A 22,401-nucleotide genomic window follows, 5' to 3' on the forward strand; every position below is an offset into this window, starting at 1 on the left:
CATATGAAGAAGAAAGATTCACAACTGAGCTAGGAAGTAGCTTTGGTAGCTGGATAAGAGTTGAATCCTAGGCGAACAGTCCATTTTGGAAAATACTCTATGGGAAGGAGACAATGGAAGATCTAGTTAAAGAAATAATTCCAGAAACCCTAGTGCATCAAAGCCAAATTATTCCTTTGGAACTTGCTCAACCATCTTGAATGAAAGTTGCTGAAGAGGAGGAAGGCCTGAGAATATGCTATTTGAAGTAGACAAAGACTACTTGCGGTAAAACAAAAACAGAAACTAGAAAGGAGATTATGATGATTACTAGCCCTACTCAAAAGTAGATTACTCCCAAGGTAAAGCTGTCCCTTGGTCTTAATAGTAGCAGCATAAAGATTGGCAGGGGGCCAAAAACCCCAAAAGTAAAAAAGCAGAGGAGATTCAACTCTTATTGGTGGATGAGTCCCAACTTCTTGACACTCCAATCCTTATGATAGAGGAAGCAACAAAATGGACTTTAGTGGCTAGCCTAATAAGTCATTGGGTGACAAATGAAGATCCTAAGTTGGAATTGTCAAGATCTAGGCATTCCCTGGTAAGACACCACAAAGTCTGTCATAACTTGCGTAAGACGACACTTAAGTGCCATAACTTCAAAACGGTACACTTAAGTGTCACTTTTTTTTCGAAGTGGGACACTTAAGTGCTGCCTCCGGCGACCCTTGCCGAGGAAATCCTACGTGTGCAATATTTTATTATTATTTTTTGCCTACGCGTGGCTCAATGGGAACTCCAAATCAAGCATAAAAATTAAAAAAAAATTTAAAAATTAAAAAAAAAGAAATTTAAAAATTTTAATTTAAAAAAAAATTAAAAAAATAAAAAAATAAGAAAATTTAAAAATTTTAAAAATTTTTTTTTATAAAAAAAGAAAATTTAAAAAATTTAAAAAATTTAAAAAATTTAAAAAATTTAAAAAATTTAAAAAAATTTAAAAATTTAAAAAATTTAAAAAATTTAAAAATTTAAAAATTTAAATTTTTTTAAATTTATAAAATAAGAAAATTTTAAAATTTTAAAAATTAAAAAAAAAAAAGAAAATTTTAAAAAATTAAAAAATAGGGGGTGGGGGAGGCAACGGCGGAGGTGGCGGCGGTGAGGAGCCGGCGGCGGCGGCAAGGGAGCCGCCCGTTCGCCTCCCACCCCCCCCTTTTACAATTTTTAATTTTTCTTAATTTTTAAAAATTTTAAAATTTTCTTAATTTAAAAAAAAAAAATTAAATTTTCTTAATTTTTTAAAAATTTTGAAAATTCTCTTAATTTTTAAAATTTTTTAAAATTTTTTAAAATTTTTTAAAATTTTAAAATTTTCTTAATTTTTAAATTTTTTTAAATTTTCTTATTTTTTAAAATTTTTAAAATTTTAAAATTTTCTTAATTTTTAAAATTTTTAAAATTTTTCTTAATTTTTAAAATTTTTGAATATTTTAAATCTAATTTAATTAATTTATATACTATTATTTACACGTGGACGTGAAACGGCGTCGTTTTTGCATTTTCTCCACGTCGGCGTGCAAAACAACGCCGTTTTTGGACCGAGCTCGCCGGAAAGTCACTACGTCAGCCATTTGGCCGGATTTTTCGCCGGAGTGGCACTTAAGTGTCCCATTTTACTCCGATGATGGCACTTAAGTGTACAATTTTAAAGTTATAAGCGCTTAAGTGTCGGCGTCTTGATTATGCACCAGGGTCCCCGCAGGCATTCCCTTGACAGTCCAAAATCTTAGAGCTTTGGTGGCTCAAGAGAAGCCCAACTTAGTTTTCCTAATGGAAACTAAGAATCAAGAAGCAGTAGTGAAACGAGTAAAGAAGCATCTTAGTTTTCGGAATCACTTTGTAATTAATCTAGTAGGGATTGGAGAAGGGTTAGCTATCCTATGGGAAGATCAAGTAAAGGTTAATATAGAATTGGCTACGGCTGAGTTTCTAGACTTAATATGTGAATTTCAAGAAGATAAAAAGTAAATGAGGGTTACACTAGTGCATGTCCCTACTAATTATCGAGAGAGGTCCTTACTTTGGATGAAGCTTATCTAGATAAGCTTACTTAATAACCTTCCTTGGTATGTTTGAGAGACTTTAATGAAATACTTCACCATTGGGAGAAGGAAGGGAAGAGAAAAGCTGCTTATTATCACATGTTTGCTTTCAATGAGTTTATGAATTCATGCGCATTAATGGATATTGAATGCAAGGGATATGCTTTCACCTGGTCAAATAAAAAAGAATGGGACAATTTTGTGAAGGAAAAGTTAGAAATGATTCTGAGTAATATGAAATGGAGAGTTTTTTTTATCCAGAAGCAGTAGCGTTTGCTCATCTAGCAATTGATTCAGACCACACCCACTTCTATTATCCATTACAGCAGATTTAGTGAAAAGGAACAGAGTAATCAAGGTAGAAGATTATTGGTTCAGAGTTGATTATTTTGTTTAAGAAGTTAATAAAGCCCGGTCCTCAATCCTTGAACAAGTAGCCAACTTTCCAAGGAAACTTCATACAATATATGCTAAACTGAAAAGATGGAGCGGTAAAAGATTTGCAAATTGTTCTTGAAGAATTAATTATTTAAAAAAGGAACCCTAAAAATAGCCAACTCTTCCAAAACTTTTGATAGAAATAGAGAAAAAAGACTGAAACAGGAGACAGAATCTTTATGGCAGCAAGAGGAAATGTTTTGGTGAATGCGCTCAAGAATCAAATGAATGAAATGGGGAGACAAAGATACAAAATTCTTGCATGCAAGCACTCCGAAACAAAATTTCAATGCTCAAAATAGAAGAGGGGTCCTCGATTCGCAATGAGAGGCTTTTACACTAGCAGACAATAGATTTATTTAAAAGCCTATATCATTTAGTGGGTAATAGAAACTTTGACCCAGTTTTAGAAATCATTTCTACAATAGTACATGAAGATATGAATGCATCACTTACTGCTGCGGTCACTTTGGAAGAAGTCAAGCGTGCAGTTTTCCAACTATGCCCTCTAAGTGCCCTTGGACTAGATAATATTAATGCGGAATTTTTCAGTTCCACTAGGAGACTCTTCAGTTCAAAGAAATTCCAGTAGTTAAGAATTTTTTCATGTCAGGAAAACTGAATCCTGATTTAAATAGAACCCACATTACAACAATTCCAAAAATTTCTAACCCATAAACTCTTGATCAATTCCACCCCATACGTTTATGTAATTTTGCCTACAAAATCACATCCAAGGTAATGGTGAATAGACTAAAACTTTGGTTATCAAAATTGATAGCTCAAGAGTAAAGTGCATTTGTGAGTGGGAGACTTATCCAAGACAATATCATGATAGTGTAGGAAGTGTTGCATCAACTAAGAGTAAATAAGAGGAGGAAAAAATTCAATGTGATTTTGAAACTTGATATGAAAAAAAGCTTATGACAGAGTAGAATGGGATTTCATGGAGGCGTGCTTAAGAAAACTAGGCGTTGATGAAAAGTGGATTACATGGATTATGCAATGTGTGGCTTCAGTCTCATTCAGTGTTAAATTTAATGGGAATCCTCTCCCTTACTTCCAGCCTTCGAAAGGACTTCGGCAAGGTAATCCTTTATCCCCAAGCTATTTCTTTTGGTAGCAAACGTATTATCTCTTATAATGAAGAAAGTAGTGGAAGATGGCAGTATAAAGGGTATTAAGCTTAACTATTTTTGCCCCACCTTATCACATCTCCTATTTGTGGATGACTCTATCTTCTTTTTAGATAGGAGAATTCAAGAATGCTATATGTATAAGATGGACTGCATTAGTATTGTTTTACCACTGGACAAGAGAAAAACCTAAACAAATCAAGAATATTCTTTAGCGGAGAGTCTAAGAAGAATATGTTTGCCTGGATGCTTGGAAGAGCTAACAAATAATTGGAAGGTTGGAAGGAATCTTTAATTTCTAAAGCAGGGAAGGAGATATTACTAAAAACAGTAGTGCAAGCTCTTCCTCAATATGAAATGTCAATTTTTAAGATTCCTGATTCCATATGTAGAGCAATTGAAGAGAGAATGGTAGCTTTTTGGTGGAAAAGCATAGAGAATTTCACTCTAGTATTCATTGGAAGAGTTGTAATTTCTTGAAGCAAAGGAAAGACAATGGAGGCATGGGATTAAAAGATTTACTTTCTCTTAACAAGGCTTTCTTAGGTAAGCAAGCCTGAAGATTAATGCACCCTCTTTATGGGGTCAAATTTTTAAAGGGATTTACTTCCCAAAAAGGAGTTTTTGGCATGCAAGGGAAGGGCATAGACCCTCCTGGGGCTGGCAAGGTTTACAAGAGGGAAGAGACTCAATCTCAGAATCTTCAATGTGGATAGTGAGAACAGGAGAAGCAATCGGTATCAAAGAGGATAAATGGTTGAAAAGAGGAGTAATTGGAGGGCTAGTAAATGAAAATGACCCACAATAGGTAGAGGAGCTTATAAACCACGGAGAGAATTCCTAGAATGAACATCTTCTTCGAGAAGTTTTCAAAGAGGACACTGGGAAGGAAATTCTAGCTATTTGTCTTAGAAATCACTCTATTCAAGACAAACTGGTGTGGAATAGCAAATTACATAGTAAAGAGTGGCTATAACTACATAAGACTTACCGAGGACATACGTAAAGCTCCAATGGCTCTCCTCATCTTTCTCGGCTCCTCGACCTATATAGAATAAGTGTGGCACCCCTCGACGGCCCCCGAACCGTTAGGGTCGCCACAATTTGATTACCATTCTCTTGCTTGACCTGAAGGTCTATCAATCCTGTGAGTTTATATCATTTAGATCGGTCGTTGTGCAATTTATATGGCGAAAGCGTATCTAACAACTCCCTTCCCTATATTTATAAAACAGTGCACACCAACTAAACATCTTATATAAGTTAACCCGAACACTTTTATTTACATAACTAGATGGACATCATTGGTCGGTATACCAAAATGCCATAGTCTTCTATACTTGGCTATACTTCAAAAGATGACTGACATCTTCTTCTTCTTCTTCTTTTTTTGCAACAATCGTATACTTAAAGTTCATCGATTAGTGTCGGCATCCCAAAGTTCATTCCTCTGCTGTCCTCCTCCTCGCGGCCATATCCAACCACTCGGTCCATCTGCTGGTGGCGGTGGCGGTAGAGGTATCTTGTCTAGTCTGAAATGTTAGTCCCCAAACGGGTGAGTACAACCACTCAGCAGTAAAAGATTCATCAAGCTATATTAAGTATTACTATTAATATCTAGATTCAAGTATGGTAGACAAAAATCAGGTAGTCGATGGATCAATATACTTCAAAATCATGAAATCCTTTAATGCTATGGCAAATGCAATTTTAAAAGATTTAGATGCATCATGTCCAGTTACACCAATCCCGATTATGGGACCAAACCGTGATGACACATCCTATTTCATGCTATACAATTTAGTCTCATAACTAGACCACACTCACACTTAATATAATAATCAGTTTTAATCATTCAAACGGTTTTATCCCCCCCAGAGGACCAATGTTTGCATCCTTCTGGGATTCCGCACCTAACCCTGGCGTCGCGGAGGCCTCCGGGCATGTATTCAAAATACAACCACGCATCCAAAGGGCATCGACTTATTCGAACCTTTGAGCATCTCGCACCCCACCTTGTATCATGAGGAATTACTGGGGACCATAGGCATGGTTACCCCTAACCTCCAGGCATGCATCATAATACAACCCCTCACCCTTCGGGCATGTATCATAATAAAACCGGACATCCCGACACTCCCGAGGAAAAACCTCTGGGCATGTATCCACAATACAACCAGGCATCCAAAGGGCATCGACTCATTCGAACCTCTGGGCATCCCGACTCCCGGGGCATCGTTGACCCGAGGGTCCAACGGTAACAATTAACATCTTAATTCCCAAAAACACTGTTCAATGCAATGACAAAATGTCTCTTGAGTCTCATCACATCTCAATATTGCATGATATGCCAATTCACATATCATCATATCACATAACCATTACAAAACATATTCACTTTTGGGACATTTTGTGAAAATTCGAAAATAGAGCAACTTGATTTTACCATGCACAGTTATGGTAAATATTTCTAAATAAATACTAAAGAAGCTCGGAAAATTTTGAAATTTTAACATGTTATCAATGAGACTTTAAGAAAAAAGTTTTGTGAAGAACACCATGTCAAATTCCTTACGTATCAAGAGTAAAAATTCCGGTATTCCTTATTGATGTTCTGTAAAATTTCCAGATTTAACATTTCCATATAAAAATCATTTTGTCGACCAAATAGTGTCCATTTATGCTAAATTTTTGATATGTTACTTCTACATATATGCTCTCCAACTTTCATTAAGGACTCGAAAGTCAAATTTTAGCTAGAAAATTACAGAAAAATAAAAAATTCACCGAGGGTCACACTGTCCTTCACAAAACAGTCCATTAACCTAATTGAGAGTTTTTTTCCTACTCCTTGAATTTCGACCTCCAACATCCACAATCAAATAGATACAAGTGTATTACACTATAACACAGCCTTATCACTTCCAAAAATCCTCCATAGTCAGATTTTTAAATTCTTGTTCCATCTCAAATTCGAAATCCACAATGCATGCCCTGTTTTTCCTAGTTTTCTTGATCTAGCTTCATCTTACATGTCCAAAATCCAACATGCAGCTCTAGAATTTCACCTTTCTCACATCCACCAACTCTTAGTTAGATAAAACAGCAAGCAAAACATAGATTGAAGAACTTCTACTTGCCTTAAACATCTCTACTCGATCGCTGGCCAAAAACAGGGGTTCGGGAGGGTCTTGGCTTAGCTCAACAGCGGCGGGGAGATCGGCGGCAGCTTGGACATGGCGGAAGACGGCCTTCCTCTTCCCCCTTGTGGCTCATGCCCGTACGCCCGCTCACCCTCTCTTTCGGTCTCTCACTCGACCCTCTCTCCCTCTCAATTGCTCGGTTCACTCCCTTTCTCTCTCCGCCCTTCAATTCCGAAACCCTCTCCCTTTTTGTTTCCTAAATTGGCTAGCAATCATTTGATTTTGCATGCAGGAGACACTTGGCTCCAAGAGGAAGACAAGTGGCTTCACAGAATAAACAAGTGGAGGCAATCAAAGACAAGTGTTGGATGGCATCCCTCACCCCCCTTTTTTTTTTCTTGGTCTGGTCAACATTCTTGGGGGCTTTTTGGGCTTGCTTGGGCCAGAAATTTTGGGCCCAAAGTCCTTAAAATAAAAGCCCAAATTAATTTAATATCCCCATAATCAAATTGTTTCATATACAAGGATAAAATCAAAATTCTTGCGTGCCGTCCAACATCCTCAAAAAATTTATTTTTTAAATTTCAGCACGCACATTCCTTACGAAAGACCAAATTCCATCCTTTTGGTTCAAAAATAAAATATTAATCAATCATAGTCCAAAGATTTTCTCTTGTTGCATGGTTGATCAATCCATCGCTTAACATACTATACCAATCTGACAAATAAACAAATACGGATGATTACCTGTCATTTATACCATTGCTATAGTTCGATAATACTTTTATCGATTGGTCATGACCGTCACCTGTCCAAGGATTGTTGAAATTCTTGGATGCCACAATAAGATCTGGAAAATGCAAACAATCTCTAAAATTAAGTTCTTCCTTTGGAATGCATGTCAGAATAGTCTACCTACAATGGAGAACTTACACAAGCGAAAAATGCTAGCGGATCCTCTTTGCTTCCTAAGTAAAGGTAAGGTGGAATCCAAAGAGTATCTCCTCCTTTGTCCTTGGACGCAAGAAATTTGGGCCCAACCATCCCTAAACATTCAAAAAACCTACCTTCTCTAGTGCTTGTAGCAACCATCTTTAAAGGTCAACATCGATGGATCCTTCATTGAAAGCTCTACGGAAGGAGCAATCACCTGTATTATCCGAAACTCAGGGGGAACGCTTGTGGATGAGAAAATATTGGAAACACTAGACTTCTTACTCCCTCGAAGACATGATCCCCTCAAGTTAAGAGTAAGACAATCTGACTTTAGTTAAAGCTATGTAGAATCCAGATCCTATTCCATGGGATGCACACGCAATCATCTCCCAATGCCTTGATCTGTCATCCAGCTTCTCACATCTGCGTATCACCCGTTGCCATTGTGAAGCCAACTCTATTGTGGACTGGGCCGCAAAAGCTCAATGCCAAAAAACTCTGCCAAGGGATTGGATTTCTTCCCCTCCCCAAATCTTGTTGGATTTACTTTGTAAGTAACCCCGGTTTTTGGGCCCTGCGTTTTCAAATTGAATTAAAGTTAATCAATTTATGACCAAAAAAAAGAAAAAAATTGGCTTCGTAACCGAATAAGCATATCACCGAGTCGATAGGTAATTCACCACCTCTAGTGATTCGCTATATAATCTGCATATTCCATGATATCCGCATGGTTTATGATAACGACATGTCCTACACCCATAGATATGGAAATAAGATACATCCAATAATAGGTGAGAATGTCATATGCCAATAATATATATAAAATCTATCAATCAAATTTAAAAGGTTAGATCTATTTATCGTATATAACTGTGCCGGGAGAACTTGAGGCAAAGTTGGTGTAATTTTTGAATGCATTTTGTCCTATTGAATTGGTTAAATGAAAACATAGAAAGTGGGTTGTAATTTTTAGTAAATTGAATCAAAACTGGACAGGAATAGGACATCGAGTGCGTATTCATCATCCATTCCAAATCCTCCCACATGGTTAGTATAGCGAGTCTTTCATCAATCAGGGCTTCAGTATCCCAAACAGAGTGCAGTCTCAAATGCACATACCTAGACTCTAGTGACCTTGCTCTTCACACCAGAAACATCATCAAATTTGGTTCAACGTCTATCATTCTGATAGCAAAATTAACCACGGTAAGATTTCAACTTCAGGAAACTGTGTCTCCGAGACATCCGACGGCAGCGGATACATCAAATCCAAACCAACTCCAACCGCAACTTCCCAAAGTAGAAACCTCTTAACTTCTTTATTGACCCGACAAAGTTTATCAGGCAAATATCGAATGGCTTCCATTTAAGCACGAAAAACCAAACCGAAAATCACAGACAACTCCCTTCAAATAAAGATTCCAACAAAGCTCCATGCAGGTGCCATTTATGGTGGCAAATTGAAATACAATTGCAAATTATTGGGCACTATATCAACCTGATTGGCAAGACATTCAGTATTTCAGAAATCTTTTATGTTCACAAACGGTTTCAGCTCTGCAAAGCTTTCTATAGAAGGTGATAAGGGCAATATGGGATAACAACATGTGGACATCCTTACCGTTCCACGGATGTATCATCAGCATTTGGAGAAGTCCAAGCAACATTAAGCTTCCTTTTAGAATTGCCTTTCGAAAGCTCTTTCGGGCATCTCGGCATTTACATCACAACCAGATGGATGATAATCAAATCCTATTAGTGAATCAAATCAAATCGATCTAGCAATTAACATCAGCAAACTACTAATATTACACCAAAGTTCATAGATCTTTCTTTGTAAAACTCAATATTAATTTCCCTTTTGAACTCTTTCGATCCAACTAATACGCATCATAGTGAATTCAACTTAAGTTGCTTGCTTTTGTGGTATATTGTATAATTATTTTCATTTCATCATGTGCTATTCATATATCAGAATGAATGCAAGAAAGTTTTCAAACGGCATACAAGATAAAGGAAAGTTTCTTCAAGAAACTTTGGGGAATGCTTCCTGTGTTTTTTCTTGTCTCCAAGTAAATGCACAAATAAGAGATTATGCATAATATAAGGGATTATTATACAGTGCAATCGATTATTCCAAAAGACATTCTCGTTCATGTCTGCTATCTTGATTATTTGCTTGACTCAAAGGTTCCGGTAATGGACAGATGACTTTGCTAACTATCCAAATATTAAGAAGTATTCTTCGGACTAATCTATTAATTATCTTGGACTTTTAGGTACATCACGGATTGACAACAGATGAACATGGATTTTATAATAAGCAAAATATAAGTTGCAATTTTATCGATTGCTCCCAACAATTCACAATAGTTTTGCTTCTAGCCTGTTTGCTAGTTTATTCACAACCAACCCACTAGGAGAAGAGTTAGTTCTAGCATTTAGGATGCGTTTGGTTGTCTAAATTTCTAAACGGGATAGGATTCATATCCCATCAACTGTTTGGTGAACTATGGATTTAAAGTCGGATATTTTCATATCTTATCCAATCAACTGTTTGGTGAACTACGGATTTAAAGTCGGATATTCTCATATCCTATCCAATCTATCGTTTGGTGAACTATGGATTTAAATTCGGATATTTTAAAAACAATAACATTAGGCAAGTACAAATTTGCAGGTTTAATATTCACAAAATCATCCAAAACAATATATCTTTTTCAAATTAACAGATTCTCATTGAATTTCATGATTACGCATTGTAATAATCTTTTCCGTTCCTTTGAAATAATCTTTTGGATACCCCCTTCAACGTCAAACGTTTTTAGAATAACCTCAATTTCATTATATTCACTTTGAAACATGAATTCTTTTTCTCTCTTACAAGTTTTTCATTTGTTTCTATTTTGTTATAGGTCCAATACCAAATCATGGCTAGGTTTTTTGCCAAAGAGTTAGAGAAACTATTTATGAAAATAAAATACAGAGGCAAAGAATATTATAGATAATGGTTTTCTTGGCAATGAACATAGAGATAAAGTTTCAAGCCATATCAACTTCTTTTCAAGTCATGGCTACAACTAAAAGGTCCAAAAAGATAACATTAAAACTTATAGCTAGCTCCAAAAACCCTTTAAAAAAAAACATAAAGAAGAAAAAAAGAAAAAGTATGGAGAGAAAACATATCTCCTACAAACTCATAAACAACTCAATCATCACTCATTCTCTTCTCTCATCTCTTGGAGAGGTAATTCCACAAATGCTTTCCTGTCGTCTCCTTGAAATCCCAAAAATAGATGAATATTCTCAAGATCCTTCACAATTTTTCTACATAATTTTATTCTATCCATAGTACCTAAAGACATTTGAAGAAGCTCCTCATTAATTTTTCGCTTGTCATTATCCAAATCCTTGGCATGTTCGATGCGGCTAGCAATCATCTCCATTCTCTCATTAGCTTTTTCCAAGAATGAACCAAAAGTTCCTACTATCTCAACTAAGCCATCAGCCCATTTGTCACTTGCTTTAGCCCTTTTTCTTTTTGAAGAATCATAAACATTTTGTGCCTGAGAAGATGATAGTGGCAATGAGTTTTGACTTACACCGTTGGTTGCCACATTATAATGATTTTCACATTTCTCATGATCTACAGCCGCATGAGCTTCTGAAGGGTTTTCACTGAGATTTCCCTTGGCACGATCTTTTCCAAATACGGTTGCTAGTCAATCATATTGAGGGAAGGACTTCCCTCTCAAAGAAGTAGCTCCTGGATAGGTCTACAAAGAAAATTATATTATTTTGTTAAAAATTAAACAATTAATAAAGAAGACAAATGAGAAGAAGTGACACAAACCTTGCAATATTTTGCCCAACTATCCTCAGAATGAATATCGACACAATGCTTTTCATGGTCCCACCCAAAGCCACTTTGATTCCTCAAGTCATATATTTGATTATACAACTTTTTCAAAATTTTCATTTTCAACTCTTTGTGAGGATTACCCTTGATGCTAGAACAAGGGAACTTTTCTTCAAACCACTTCTCTAACATAACCATGTAACCACTCTTGAAGCCGTTATTGGCTTTCATTCCTCGCATAACTAATTTTCAAGACCATCTAGAAGTGCATTTTCTTCATCTATTGTCCATATACGTCGGTCGCTCTTTGTTCCCCTTCCTTGAGTTTGACTGAAACTGCTACCTTCCATTCCTAAACAAAAAACTAACTCAGCATATATGTTGATTGAGCCACTCCCAGATTTCTTAAAGTAACAAAAAACAAAGAAACATAAAACTAACTCAGCATTCAATCAGCCACGATATTCAACCCACACAACAAGATATATCCTTCCCTCACAAGCGATGCGATATCAATAGTGACTTTGCCTCACATAAGCAAAATGGAAATGGTAGAAACGATATGTCTAGGTAAGTAATCGATTCCTTCTCCCACTAGAGCAAATATCATCGACACTCAACACAGACACTGATAGAACAACAAATGTGCTATAGATTGACCTCAAAACAGCAGATGCAAATATCATACGATAATATCTTGCAATTTCTACTAAATACAGGGATCTCCTTCATTGCTTGAACTTTTCTTACTAGAAAGAAATTTACTTGAGATTTACCTGGAGTGAGAAGATCAATACATAATGTATGACCTATAAAGGCATAATCAATAGGGTTTTACATTTGAGTTATACTTTTACTTTTTGCTAATCGGGCCATGTTAACAACCCAACTCACTGCAATTGGATGATAGATCTCCAAAGGAAAAAGGTAGCTTAACTACTTTATGTACCTGTTTTAGGAAATGCAGATCATCTCAACTATTCTAACTTATCCGAGTCGTCTTGTCCCAATAACCAACCCCTAGCTCCTAAACCCATCGCATGTTGCTCTAGCTCGTAATTTTGATAAAGCTGCCCTCTAGATAATTCTGGTATTGTCTTGAGAGACTTGCATCCAGAAATGTCCAATTCCACAAGTTGCTGCAATTTCTCGAGCCCTTGAAGCTCAGTCAGTTTCACACAATTTTGCACAATCAGACACTCCAAGTTGGTACATGATGAAAAATCAGGTAATATCTCAATCGATGAACATCCCAAGATAACAATAAATCGTAGGGATGTCAACTTCTCAAATCCTGGGATCTCCCGAAGTTCATCACAATTTAACAGGTACAAATACCGTAAATTATGAAAATTTGACAAGTTTGGTAATTTTGCTAAGAACTTGAATCCCTTATTAATAAAGTCTCGCAGGATGTGAGTCTCTTTAGGTTCTGAGTATCATGAAGCTTGTCACAGTTAACAATTTCCAAAATTCGTAAGGTGTCAAAGCAACATAAATTCGGTAACCTTACAAGGGAAGTGCACTCAGAGATTCTTAACACTTCCAAGAACTCCAATTTATCGAGGCCTTGAATTTCGACTAAGTTTTTGCATTGGAGAACTTCTAATTTCTTCAAACCCTTACATTTTGAAAGGTCCAGCTGTTCAATTGCAGAGCAAAGACGGATCTTTATCTCTCTCAAGAACTTCAAACCCTCAGATTTTGAAAGGTCTAGCCGTTTAATTGCATCGCACCCAAAGATTCTTATATTTCTTAAGAACTTCAAACCCTTAGAGTTTGAAAGGTCCAGCTGTTCAATTGCATCGCACCGTACGATCATTATCTCTCTCAAGAACTTCAGCTTATTGAGGCCTTGAATTTCGACTAAGTTTTCACAGAATTGAAGATGTAAAGTCCTCAGACCATTGGATTTTGAAAGGTCCAACCTTTCAATCGAAACCCGCGAGATCTTAAGGAATTCCAAGAGCATCATCCTATCGAGGCCTTGAATTTCGACTAAGTTTTTGCAACCATGACAACGTAGCCTTTCAATTGAAGGGCAATAATTGATCTTTAATTCTTTCAAGAAATCCAACCGATTGAGGCTTTGAATCTCGACTATGTTTTTGCAATCCTTAACACTTACTGTCTTCAAATTCTCAGATTTTGGAAGATCCAGCCTTTCAATTGAATCGCACTTTGTGATGATCAAGCTTTCCAAATATATCAATTTGTCAAGACCTCGAACTTCATGCATGTTATGGCAATGCTCAATAAATAATGTCCTCAACTGGTTCAATTGTGAAATGTCCATTATTTCCCCAAATGTGACGTTTGAAGCTTTTAAATCTCGGAGCTTTCTCATCCTAAAAATACCATTGGTTAATTCTAACATGCCAAAGGTACCACCAATATGCAGAATTTCTAGATTTTGTAAAGCTCCTATGCTATCTGGCAGCACCTTGAGTCTAAAACACTCCTCCAACTTCAAGCGTACCAGGTTCTTCAAGTCTCCGATAGAAGAGTCAATTTGCTCTAATTTCAAACAGTGACAGAGTATCAGAACCTCTAAATTCTTAAAAGCTGAGAGGAAGACTGTGCTTCTTAAGGATTGACAATCTGTAAGGTCAAGAAATTTTAACTTCTCTGCCATCTGGAAAAAACATAACAATAAAAATCGAGGGTTAGCCTAGAGCAATTATGATTCCAAAGAATGCAGAAAAAGAAAACTTATTCTTCAATCTTACCATGGAACTCCATCCTTGCCATTCATTTGAGATCTTGCTCAAAGACAAATCGAGTACGACTAATTCCGTTAGGCGAAAATTATTTGCTTCAAAAGTCGAAGGACAACCCCGCCATCGAAGCCATTTTAACTCCCCCATTGAGTTCTCAAAATCTCCTCTAAGACATGCCCCACTCACATCAAGGAACCTTAGACCTGTCAACTTCTTGAATTGCTCAGCTTCAAAATTCTCCAATTGCTCAGCCTCAAAATTCTCGAATGGCCCAGCCTCAACATTCTCGAATGGCTCATCAAAGTGGGAATGGTGAACTTTGTTAAAATAAATGGCCTTAATATTTTCTGTTCCCTGTAGGTAACCATCAATGTTCGTTAATCCTATTTATATCCAACAAAACTAATATAATATTATTTGTTCATATTGCTATAACATGCATAGACGTTCTTAAGAGACTAGCAAAGTATCGACATATCAACTTTGATTTTGAAATGTGGCCATACGTACTTGGATCTTAAAAAGAATTATAATGTTCTCTTTTTTTTGTTTTATTTTATTTTGTATAATAGTTTGTATAGTATTACTCTTTAGTGTAATGGCTCATAAAGGGTAAAACTTTACAACTTGCAAATCCTCTTCTTTCCGCTAATTTAGCCGCATTACTATATTAGTTAGGAGTTAGGACGTACATTCAATGCTTAGGATTTCACATTATGAAGTCCTTTTCTTTTCCGCTTCTTCTTATGTATAAATTTCATATATGTTACTTGAGTGTGCTACTTACCCCATTAATAAAAACTAACATATACTCACTGTTGTTTTTCCCATTGGAGTAATGTATAATTATAAGTAACTGAACTTGTGATGGTAGTTATATTAATATCCTGTGTAATTTATTTCATTATTACTAATAACTAAAATATCATTAATCAATTACTTTCTAATTATAGTATTATATTCTCTATAGCATTGTTTTAGCGTAAATTATGACTTAGTTATAGATTACAATTTGATTTATTCTAAACAAATCATAACTATAGATGATTGAAATATTTAAATATAATAAATGTAATATCATAGATCTAATAACTTTGGTCCATTCAAATATAATCAGTTATTAAATATGCAAAGTCATTGCTGAAATATGAAAATTGAAGCTATGCTTAGTTACATGGAATAGTTTTTCCTTGGCCCCCTAAAAATAACTATTCCTGATTTTGGGAGAATAGTAATACCTAATCTATTTTTGAATAAAGCGAAATAATAACTGCTTCATCAGAACAAACGATAAATAGAATAGCTATTCTTGCGAACCATTGTAGCAAGCTTTCATCAAGAAAAATCACTAAAGCATGCGAAGTCGAGAAAATTCAGGGATTTACACAATTTAGTTTCTCCGAACAAGAAAATTTCCTTTGGTACTTCACATTGTTGTACATGATTTCATGGATACTGAAAGGAGAATGACGTAACTAGTGGAGGAGGAAATAGATTTCAACACCTAAAAGGAATCCAAGTTAAGAGTAATAAAATAAAAAAGGAAGCAACCTCCAATACTTAGATTAGTCATTTCGCTCGTAAGCTTCCCTAAAAATATCAAGAAATCCTATCTGTCATCAAGAATTCTTTGTTTTCAACTGTGTAACTTTTTCACTTTCAAGAATCGATCCATAAATTTTGAGTATATTACAGCCAAATCCCAAAAACAATCCCAACTTTTTGTACTTGGGACAAAGGTAGCACAATCTTTCAATCGTACAAAAAAAAATGCCTAACCTTTTACATCTAGAGCAAATATTACATAACCTTTCAAAAGCATATTAAAAAAAAAAAAAAAAACCAATCATCTACCCGTGGAAGAAAGCTAACACCCGCTACAATTGTCGTCCATTGTCATCGTTAAATCACCACAAATACCCACATGGTTCACTATGCTGATGTACACAGCAAACCATATCAACAAACACAAAAAACTACGTTGTTTTTCTATTTTTAATAACCTTTGTACCGAATTTTTAGCATTTTGAAATATAAAAATCTATTTGTGATCACCACCGCTTGTGGTGGCCTAGCTGGATAAGAGCCCCCATGATATCTACCTAGGATGGAGGGGTTCAAATCCCGCAGGACGCACGGGATGTTAAGCGCGACGTCGGGATGGTGGGTCCTCCACTAGCGTCACTCCAGGGTTTACCCATCGGCTATCGGCTATATGGGGTTCATTGGGTATCAAAAAAAAAAAATATCTATTTGTGATCATGATTATTGTGGTTTACCGTGTATGTTCGCGCATTGAGCTGTGTAGATAATGCATGGCGATTTAAAGTGTGAATAAGCAGAATTTGTAAAGGGTGTCAATTTTGTCCACTGAATGAAAAGTTGTAATATTTTCGGCCAGCATGCAAAAAGGCTAGACTTCTTTTTACGCTCTTTTAAACTTTGTGTTATTTTTCTCTCAGTTGCAACACTTTGTATTTTTATTTATTTGGTTGTATACTCAATAATACCCATGGAGTGAGTTATGAATGTGTTTCAATTATGATTTATATGTCATTTGTTTCCTGTTTATGTAAGTTGTATTGTCTATGCTTCTCACTACGCATGGGTTTTATCAAAGTTGATCGCATTTTTAGATAATATAAATGAAAGTAACTTTAGGTATTTTGATTAAATGTAGGAATAAACTTTAAAGATCTTATATCAGTTTTACTGAAAGCACTTTGATTTTGACTTATGATAGTAACTTGAATTGAACGAACCGAAAGTATATCCTGCAAAAATACTGAAATAATTATGTCAAACATGCACCTTTTCAATTGTAAAAGTTAATTTTACCAGTTTATTTAGATATAAAGTATACAGGATATTCATTTTTCTTTTGGTTAGTTTAGCTTATTTCTGATGTAATATGAAAGACATAATAAATAGACATAGTCTTTGAATTTGTTAATACATAAATTGGCTATTGATATTATGCAAGTTCGCATATTGAGAATGCAAATAGGTGCTAGTCTTTTGAGCAACAACTTGAGTCAAACCATATAATGGATTAGTAGTAGAGTCAAAATCACAATTAGTTACACAAATGCCGCCATATTCACTCATATCATACTAATTTGAGAAAATTTTAAATAAGGATACAAAGTGGAGTTGTTTTCTCAAAAGAAGACTTGAAATGGACGAAATAGTGAGTTTAGCCTCAAATAAGGACTTCGGCATGGATTTTACTTTGTGTTACAAAACGCTCAATGTGGTTGCGATTGTGCTCTGGATTGCTCTGGCTTGAACAAGAGAGAATCATATGACTCTAGAAAATCTAATCCAAAGCAGTTGCGGAGACAAATCAAAACAACGAAATTTTCGCATTGCCTCATATAAGGGTTTTGCATCCCATAATGCGGTTCACTCGACTATAAAAAGGTCACAATTCTATGTTGTTTACAAGAAGCTCCTAGGCACACGGTGACTTTGCGATACACCCTTCCACACGTTCCCTCAAGAAGCTCCCAAAACAAGCCCTTATCAACATCACCATAGCCATAGTCATAGTCAAACACCCACATCCACCCATTCCCTCTAAGCTCTTTGACATTCACAAAATTGCAATTTCCCGGAACCCCACAAATTTAAGCTCTACACCTACTAAAGACTCCCTCTTGCAATCCACGGCCTCGAAAAGAAGGAGAAGAGTAAGGTTAAGGTGTCTCGAGATGGAATTGACGTGGTCAAGTTCTCGTCTCTGTTGGTGGAGGAGTTGAGGAAGTGCCGTGAAGAGGCTGTTGATGGTGACAGGAGGAATTCAACGTCTTCAGTGGTGGTGACTGGTATGATCATCACAACCAGAGCGAAGGAGGCTTGAGAAAGATGAAGAAAAATAATGAAAAATGGTTTTGGATGAGAATGCCCCCGAAGGTGGATAGAATTTGACTAGTTGGTGAGGTTAGAACCTTATTTGAGACGAAATTGGCGTCTTGAGACTTTATTTAAGACAAAATCCACTTCTTAGCATCTTTTAAGAAAGCAACTCCACTTCAAGCCTCTGTATGAAATTTTCCCTACTAATTCGAATTCTATTATTTCATATCCTAATTACTAATTAGTTATGGTTTAAAGTGACATGATCAAGTTATTTATTGCATGTGTGAAGGACAAAACTGAATTGGGGTGCGTTTGGTTCGTGAAACTCAACATTTTAAAAATATTTCTCTAAAAATGATTGCTTGTGCAGCTTTCAAAAATGAATTAGTGAAAAATATTTTCATCATCCACGAAAATAGCTGACATTGTTGATAATGAAAATGTTTTTCGTTGACTAATTTTTCTAAACAATTTCTAAACAATATAACCAATCATTTTTAAAAAAATATTTTCCAAACCTTAAGTTTTACGTGAAACAAACACACTTAAAAATTTGGTAGTTTTTCAATATAGATCCCCTTTATCAGGTATCTAATAAATTTACAAGTACCTCATCTTTGGAGATATATTTGTAATGTACATTTGTTTAAGAAAAATCTTAGGCAAGCTGCAATACTTACCCAGACAGAGCAATCTCCTACTTTCTAATCACTAATCACATCAATGCAATGACATGAGGGTAATAATATTAACAGGTTCTCTACTCACTAGGGCAAGCATTAAAGTAAAACCCGAACATCACTCAGACAAGAGAACATGGACTAAAGGAGCGAAAAAAGAGAATCTGTTACCTTATTTTCCTTTAGCACTTTTAGGACTTTCTTGGATTCCCACAACCTGCTATGGTATTGAGGCTCTTCCCACTTCTCCTGGCGAATAATTTCCCTACCAAGATCTCTCAATTGGTCATGCATTATGAGCTCATGATTATCTCCAACTTTTATTAATGACATAGAACTCAATTTTGCGATTCCCTCCTCTGGATAAAAGCCACAGGCATCCCACATGTAGGATGCAATTCTTCCATCGGTCCCAATTAAAAAACAAGCGACATCCAAAAATATTTGTTGTTCACGATATTCTAATGCATCATAACTTATCTTTAACCTTTTTTTCACATCCTCATGAGGGACTTCTCTTAACTTTTTTATCGTACCGCTCCATCGTTTTGACTCTTTTTTGAACAATAATGAACCTATAACCTGAAGAGACAAGGGAAGCCCCCCAGTTGTGGATACAACTTCATGAGCAAGGTCCTCGAATTCACTTGGAGGAGAGCTCATTCCAAACGCGTGTCTACAGAACAAGATCAAAGATTGGTTCTTATCCAATTCCTCAAGTTTATGGTAGCAGTCCACCCTTGCACTTTCAAGAATACTCCTGTCTCTTGAGGTAATAAGGATCCTACTTCCTGAATAAAACCAATTATGATTTCCAGCCAAAGCCTTCAATTGATCATAATGGTCCACATCATCAAGAAGAATGAGTACTTTCTTTTTCTTGAACTTGGATGAGAGCAACATAGTCCCTTCATGTTTATTATGAACTTGGTTTTCTCCTCCCAATATATCAAAGATTAGCTTCTTCTGCAAGGACTCAAGGCCCTTAAGGTTACATGATTCCCTAATATCAGGAATGAAGCTACGAGAGTCAAATTGATCGGAGAGCTTGTTGAAGATAATGTTAGCAAGAGTTGTCTTACCAATGCCTCCCATTCCATAGATGCCAATAAATAGGGTGACATTAGAATTATTAGCTACATCTATCATAACCTTCTCCACAGGATTATCAATTCCAACCAAATTCTTGGGAATAAGCAAATCATAGTCTTTCTTCAGCTTGTTCGACACCGTTTGGACAATCAATCTCACTAATTCTGCTTCATTCCTGTCAAAGGCGACAAGAGTTCAAGTACGTGGCAACAACAATTTTATATTGTTTATATATTGAGAACATAATAACAAAAATATCTAAGAATTGTTTTTGCTACCTCCACATATTATCTTAATGCTAACATTAAAGTGATTATTGCCGGTGGTTGCTTCACATGGCTATTCCATTATTATTCTAAGACAATTTATTTAGCGGGAAGAAACTTGAGGCACCGCTAATAAATCTTGAATTTTTATATAGTATCAATTTGAATCAAATTTTAAAATTTTTGTTTGTTTAGAATTTTAAGGATGACGTGGATGTGACTTTGAAAACTTTCTAAGCATTTGAAATAAGCGAAAATACAATAAGCCAACTTGGTATGAGAGTTCAACCATCAATCAAATAGGTAATAACTTTTGATGCAAGAGGAAGTTAGTTCCGGTAATACCAAGCCGGAAAGTTATCCTAAGTGCCATATTGTGAACTACCTAAACACAATTAGGGGGATTTCACCTTATAATCGCATGGGTGCAAGTTTCCTCTCATGTCGTGAATTTAGTGTCTTTCTAAATTCATTTTCTTATCGATCTTTATCGTGTCGAGGGATGATAACAGGTTGTACTTTACTTTCCTTTTTGAGTATCTTTGTTCTATGATTCTAATTTATCCAATGTTGATTTTACTGCAAGTAGAAGAATGACTTTTCCAGAATAATTTTTCCTCAAAATAAGAACAATGCTTCAATTTATGCAGGTGTATGAGGTAATAATGTGTTGAAGGAAATGCATTGGAAAGATATGTAAACAAACAAATAATAAGGATAATCTATTTTCCTTTTTATATGTACCATCATATGAAATATTTCTTTCGGTAAAAATGATTATAAAAGCAACTCATTAACCACGTTATAATTCAATAAATGTAGCTTGGGAAGATAAAGGATTATGGCTTTGGCTATCGACATGCACGGTATATGATGCTATTGCTTTGAATGGGAAGCACCAATAAGTCGAGATATTAGTCTCAAATAAATATGAACTAGAAAAGTCTGTAATGAAGACTAATTTAACTTATAATTTAAACATGAAAAAAGAAATGGTACAGTGTTACAAGGCATTTGGATATGGGTGAAAGTTCATCTAAAAAAGCTTATATTATTCAAGCGAATGAGATCATTACATTAGAATTTATAATTAGGTGGGTCATTATCGTTAAAGTAATTCCTAAAACTGATAACTTATAACACCCATGCATTGCAGGATCTCATCCCTTTTTTAAAAAACAAGAGAAACAAAAAGGAAGAAAAGAAAGTAGGTAGGAGTCAGAACAACAGTAAACCCCCACACAAATTAAAAGAAAGTAAAGAAAGTGTTCGGTGAAAAATGAAGTACCCATCGGCTTCCCATCCTTTCAATTGACCGACTGCTGTGAGTGCTTGCTTATATTTCTCCAAAGTCACTGGGTTGAAAGGCTTCTCCCGCTTAAGAAATGCACCTCCGAAACTTCCACTCTGATGCCGCACGTCAGTTGGTTTCACTTTGTAGAATATAGGCAACACTATATGTCCCGTCTTATTTATCTTGCACTCCATTATTTGAATCAGTTCATCAAGGCACCATTTGCTCAAACAATAATTCTCGGAGAGAATGGGAATCAAGATCTTACTGTTCTTGATGGCTTCCAAGAGATCGGGGCCGATCTCTTCGCCTTGGCGGAGCTTATCGTCCAAGAAAACATCAATTCCGGCGTCGAGTAGCCCGCGGTAGAGGTGACTGGTGAAACCATTTCGAGTATCTAAACCTCTAAAGTTCAAGAACACCTCATAATGGTCTTCAGTCGGCGCGGTTGACGAACTAGACGCGCCGGAATCGGTTTCCACTGGAGAGGCCGACGATCCCGCCGCCCCGGCATCAGCATCTTCTGCATTTCTTCGGGCACTGGCTCTTTTCCTGTTGAGAAAATTGAAAGCGAGCCCGGAAAGGAGGATCAATGCCGCGAGCACGGCGAAAGAGTGCCCAAAAATGGGAGGATGCATTTCTTCTTTGCTCTGGATTCTTCCCTCTGTTTTTCCTTGTCCAAGTCCGACGGCGAAGAAAACCAGAATGCCTCTCAAGGAAATACAGGAGAAGGGTTTATGGTTCAGACACGCTCTTCCGCAATGTTCTATCATTTTATCAGCACTTCGCCCTTGCCATCGTAGCCACAGCGAGGAGAGTCAGATGTGGGGCCCCTTCGGTGTCGGTCCTTTTTCCCCCCTTTCACGAGAAAATATTGGGTGGTCTCGAAAGA

General features: G+C 36.2%; 4 protein-coding genes across 6 annotated transcripts in view; all 4 read right to left on the minus strand.

Annotated features, from left to right (window-relative positions):
- The window catches only part of LOC104414873 (DEAD-box ATP-dependent RNA helicase 58, chloroplastic), an 83,258-nt gene that overhangs the window by 12,255 nt on the left and 48,602 nt on the right, over nt 1-22,401 (minus strand). The gene's annotated exons all lie outside the window — the stretch shown is intronic.
- Nucleotides 8,961-22,401, minus strand: part of LOC120287656 (putative adenylate cyclase regulatory protein) — a 32,499-nt gene continuing 19,058 nt past the window's right edge. For 2 of the 3 annotated variants that reach the window (XM_039300766.1, XM_039300765.1), the window contains exon 3: nt 8,962-9,489. The gene's annotated coding sequence lies outside the window, so the exon portion shown is untranslated. Of the gene's footprint in view, nt 9,490-22,401 lie in introns of all 3 variants that reach the window. The other variant, XM_039300767.1, reaches the window with a different exon arrangement.
- The window catches only part of LOC104417391 (disease resistance protein RUN1-like), a 37,043-nt gene continuing 27,141 nt past the window's right edge, over nt 12,500-22,401 (minus strand). Inside the window, exons 3-4 of the mRNA XM_039301028.1 lie at nt 14,326-14,670; nt 12,500-14,231 (exon numbers count right to left, since the gene is read on the minus strand). Coding sequence (XP_039156962.1) covers nt 12,972-14,231; nt 14,326-14,670 — 1,605 coding nt within the window. The 3' untranslated portion in view covers nt 12,500-12,971. The remainder of the gene's footprint in view (nt 14,232-14,325; nt 14,671-22,401) is intronic.
- LOC120286327 (disease resistance protein RUN1-like) lies at nt 16,581-22,263 on the minus strand. Its single transcript, XM_039300764.1, has 3 exons — nt 21,504-22,263; nt 19,029-20,124; nt 16,581-18,140 (listed from the first exon to the last, which is right to left on the minus strand). The coding sequence occupies exons 1-3, from the start codon at nt 22,145-22,147 to the stop codon at nt 18,045-18,047; spliced, it is 1,836 nt and encodes a 611-aa protein (XP_039156698.1). The 5' UTR covers nt 22,148-22,263; the 3' UTR covers nt 16,581-18,044.

The sequence above is a fragment of the Eucalyptus grandis genome, chromosome 8, assembly GCF_016545825.1.
Source record: "Eucalyptus grandis isolate ANBG69807.140 chromosome 8, ASM1654582v1, whole genome shotgun sequence".
Taxonomy (NCBI): domain Eukaryota; kingdom Viridiplantae; phylum Streptophyta; class Magnoliopsida; order Myrtales; family Myrtaceae; genus Eucalyptus; species Eucalyptus grandis.

What these genes read in the sequence shown, in the direction of transcription:
- LOC120286327 (XM_039300764.1), bottom strand. Translation starts at nt 22,147, where the DNA reads ATGCATCCTCCCATTTTTGGGCACTCTTTCGCCGTGCTCGCGGCATTG. An exon ending in AAAGGATGGGAAGCCGATGG is followed by an intron (nt 20,125 to 21,503) that starts GTACTTCATTTT and finishes CGCCTTTGACAG; the next exon opens with GAATGAAGCAGAATTAGTGA. An exon ending in AAGTGCTAAAGGAAAATAAG is followed by an intron (nt 18,141 to 19,028) that starts GTAACAGATTCT and finishes TGATCATACCAG; the next exon opens with TCACCACCACTGAAGACGTT.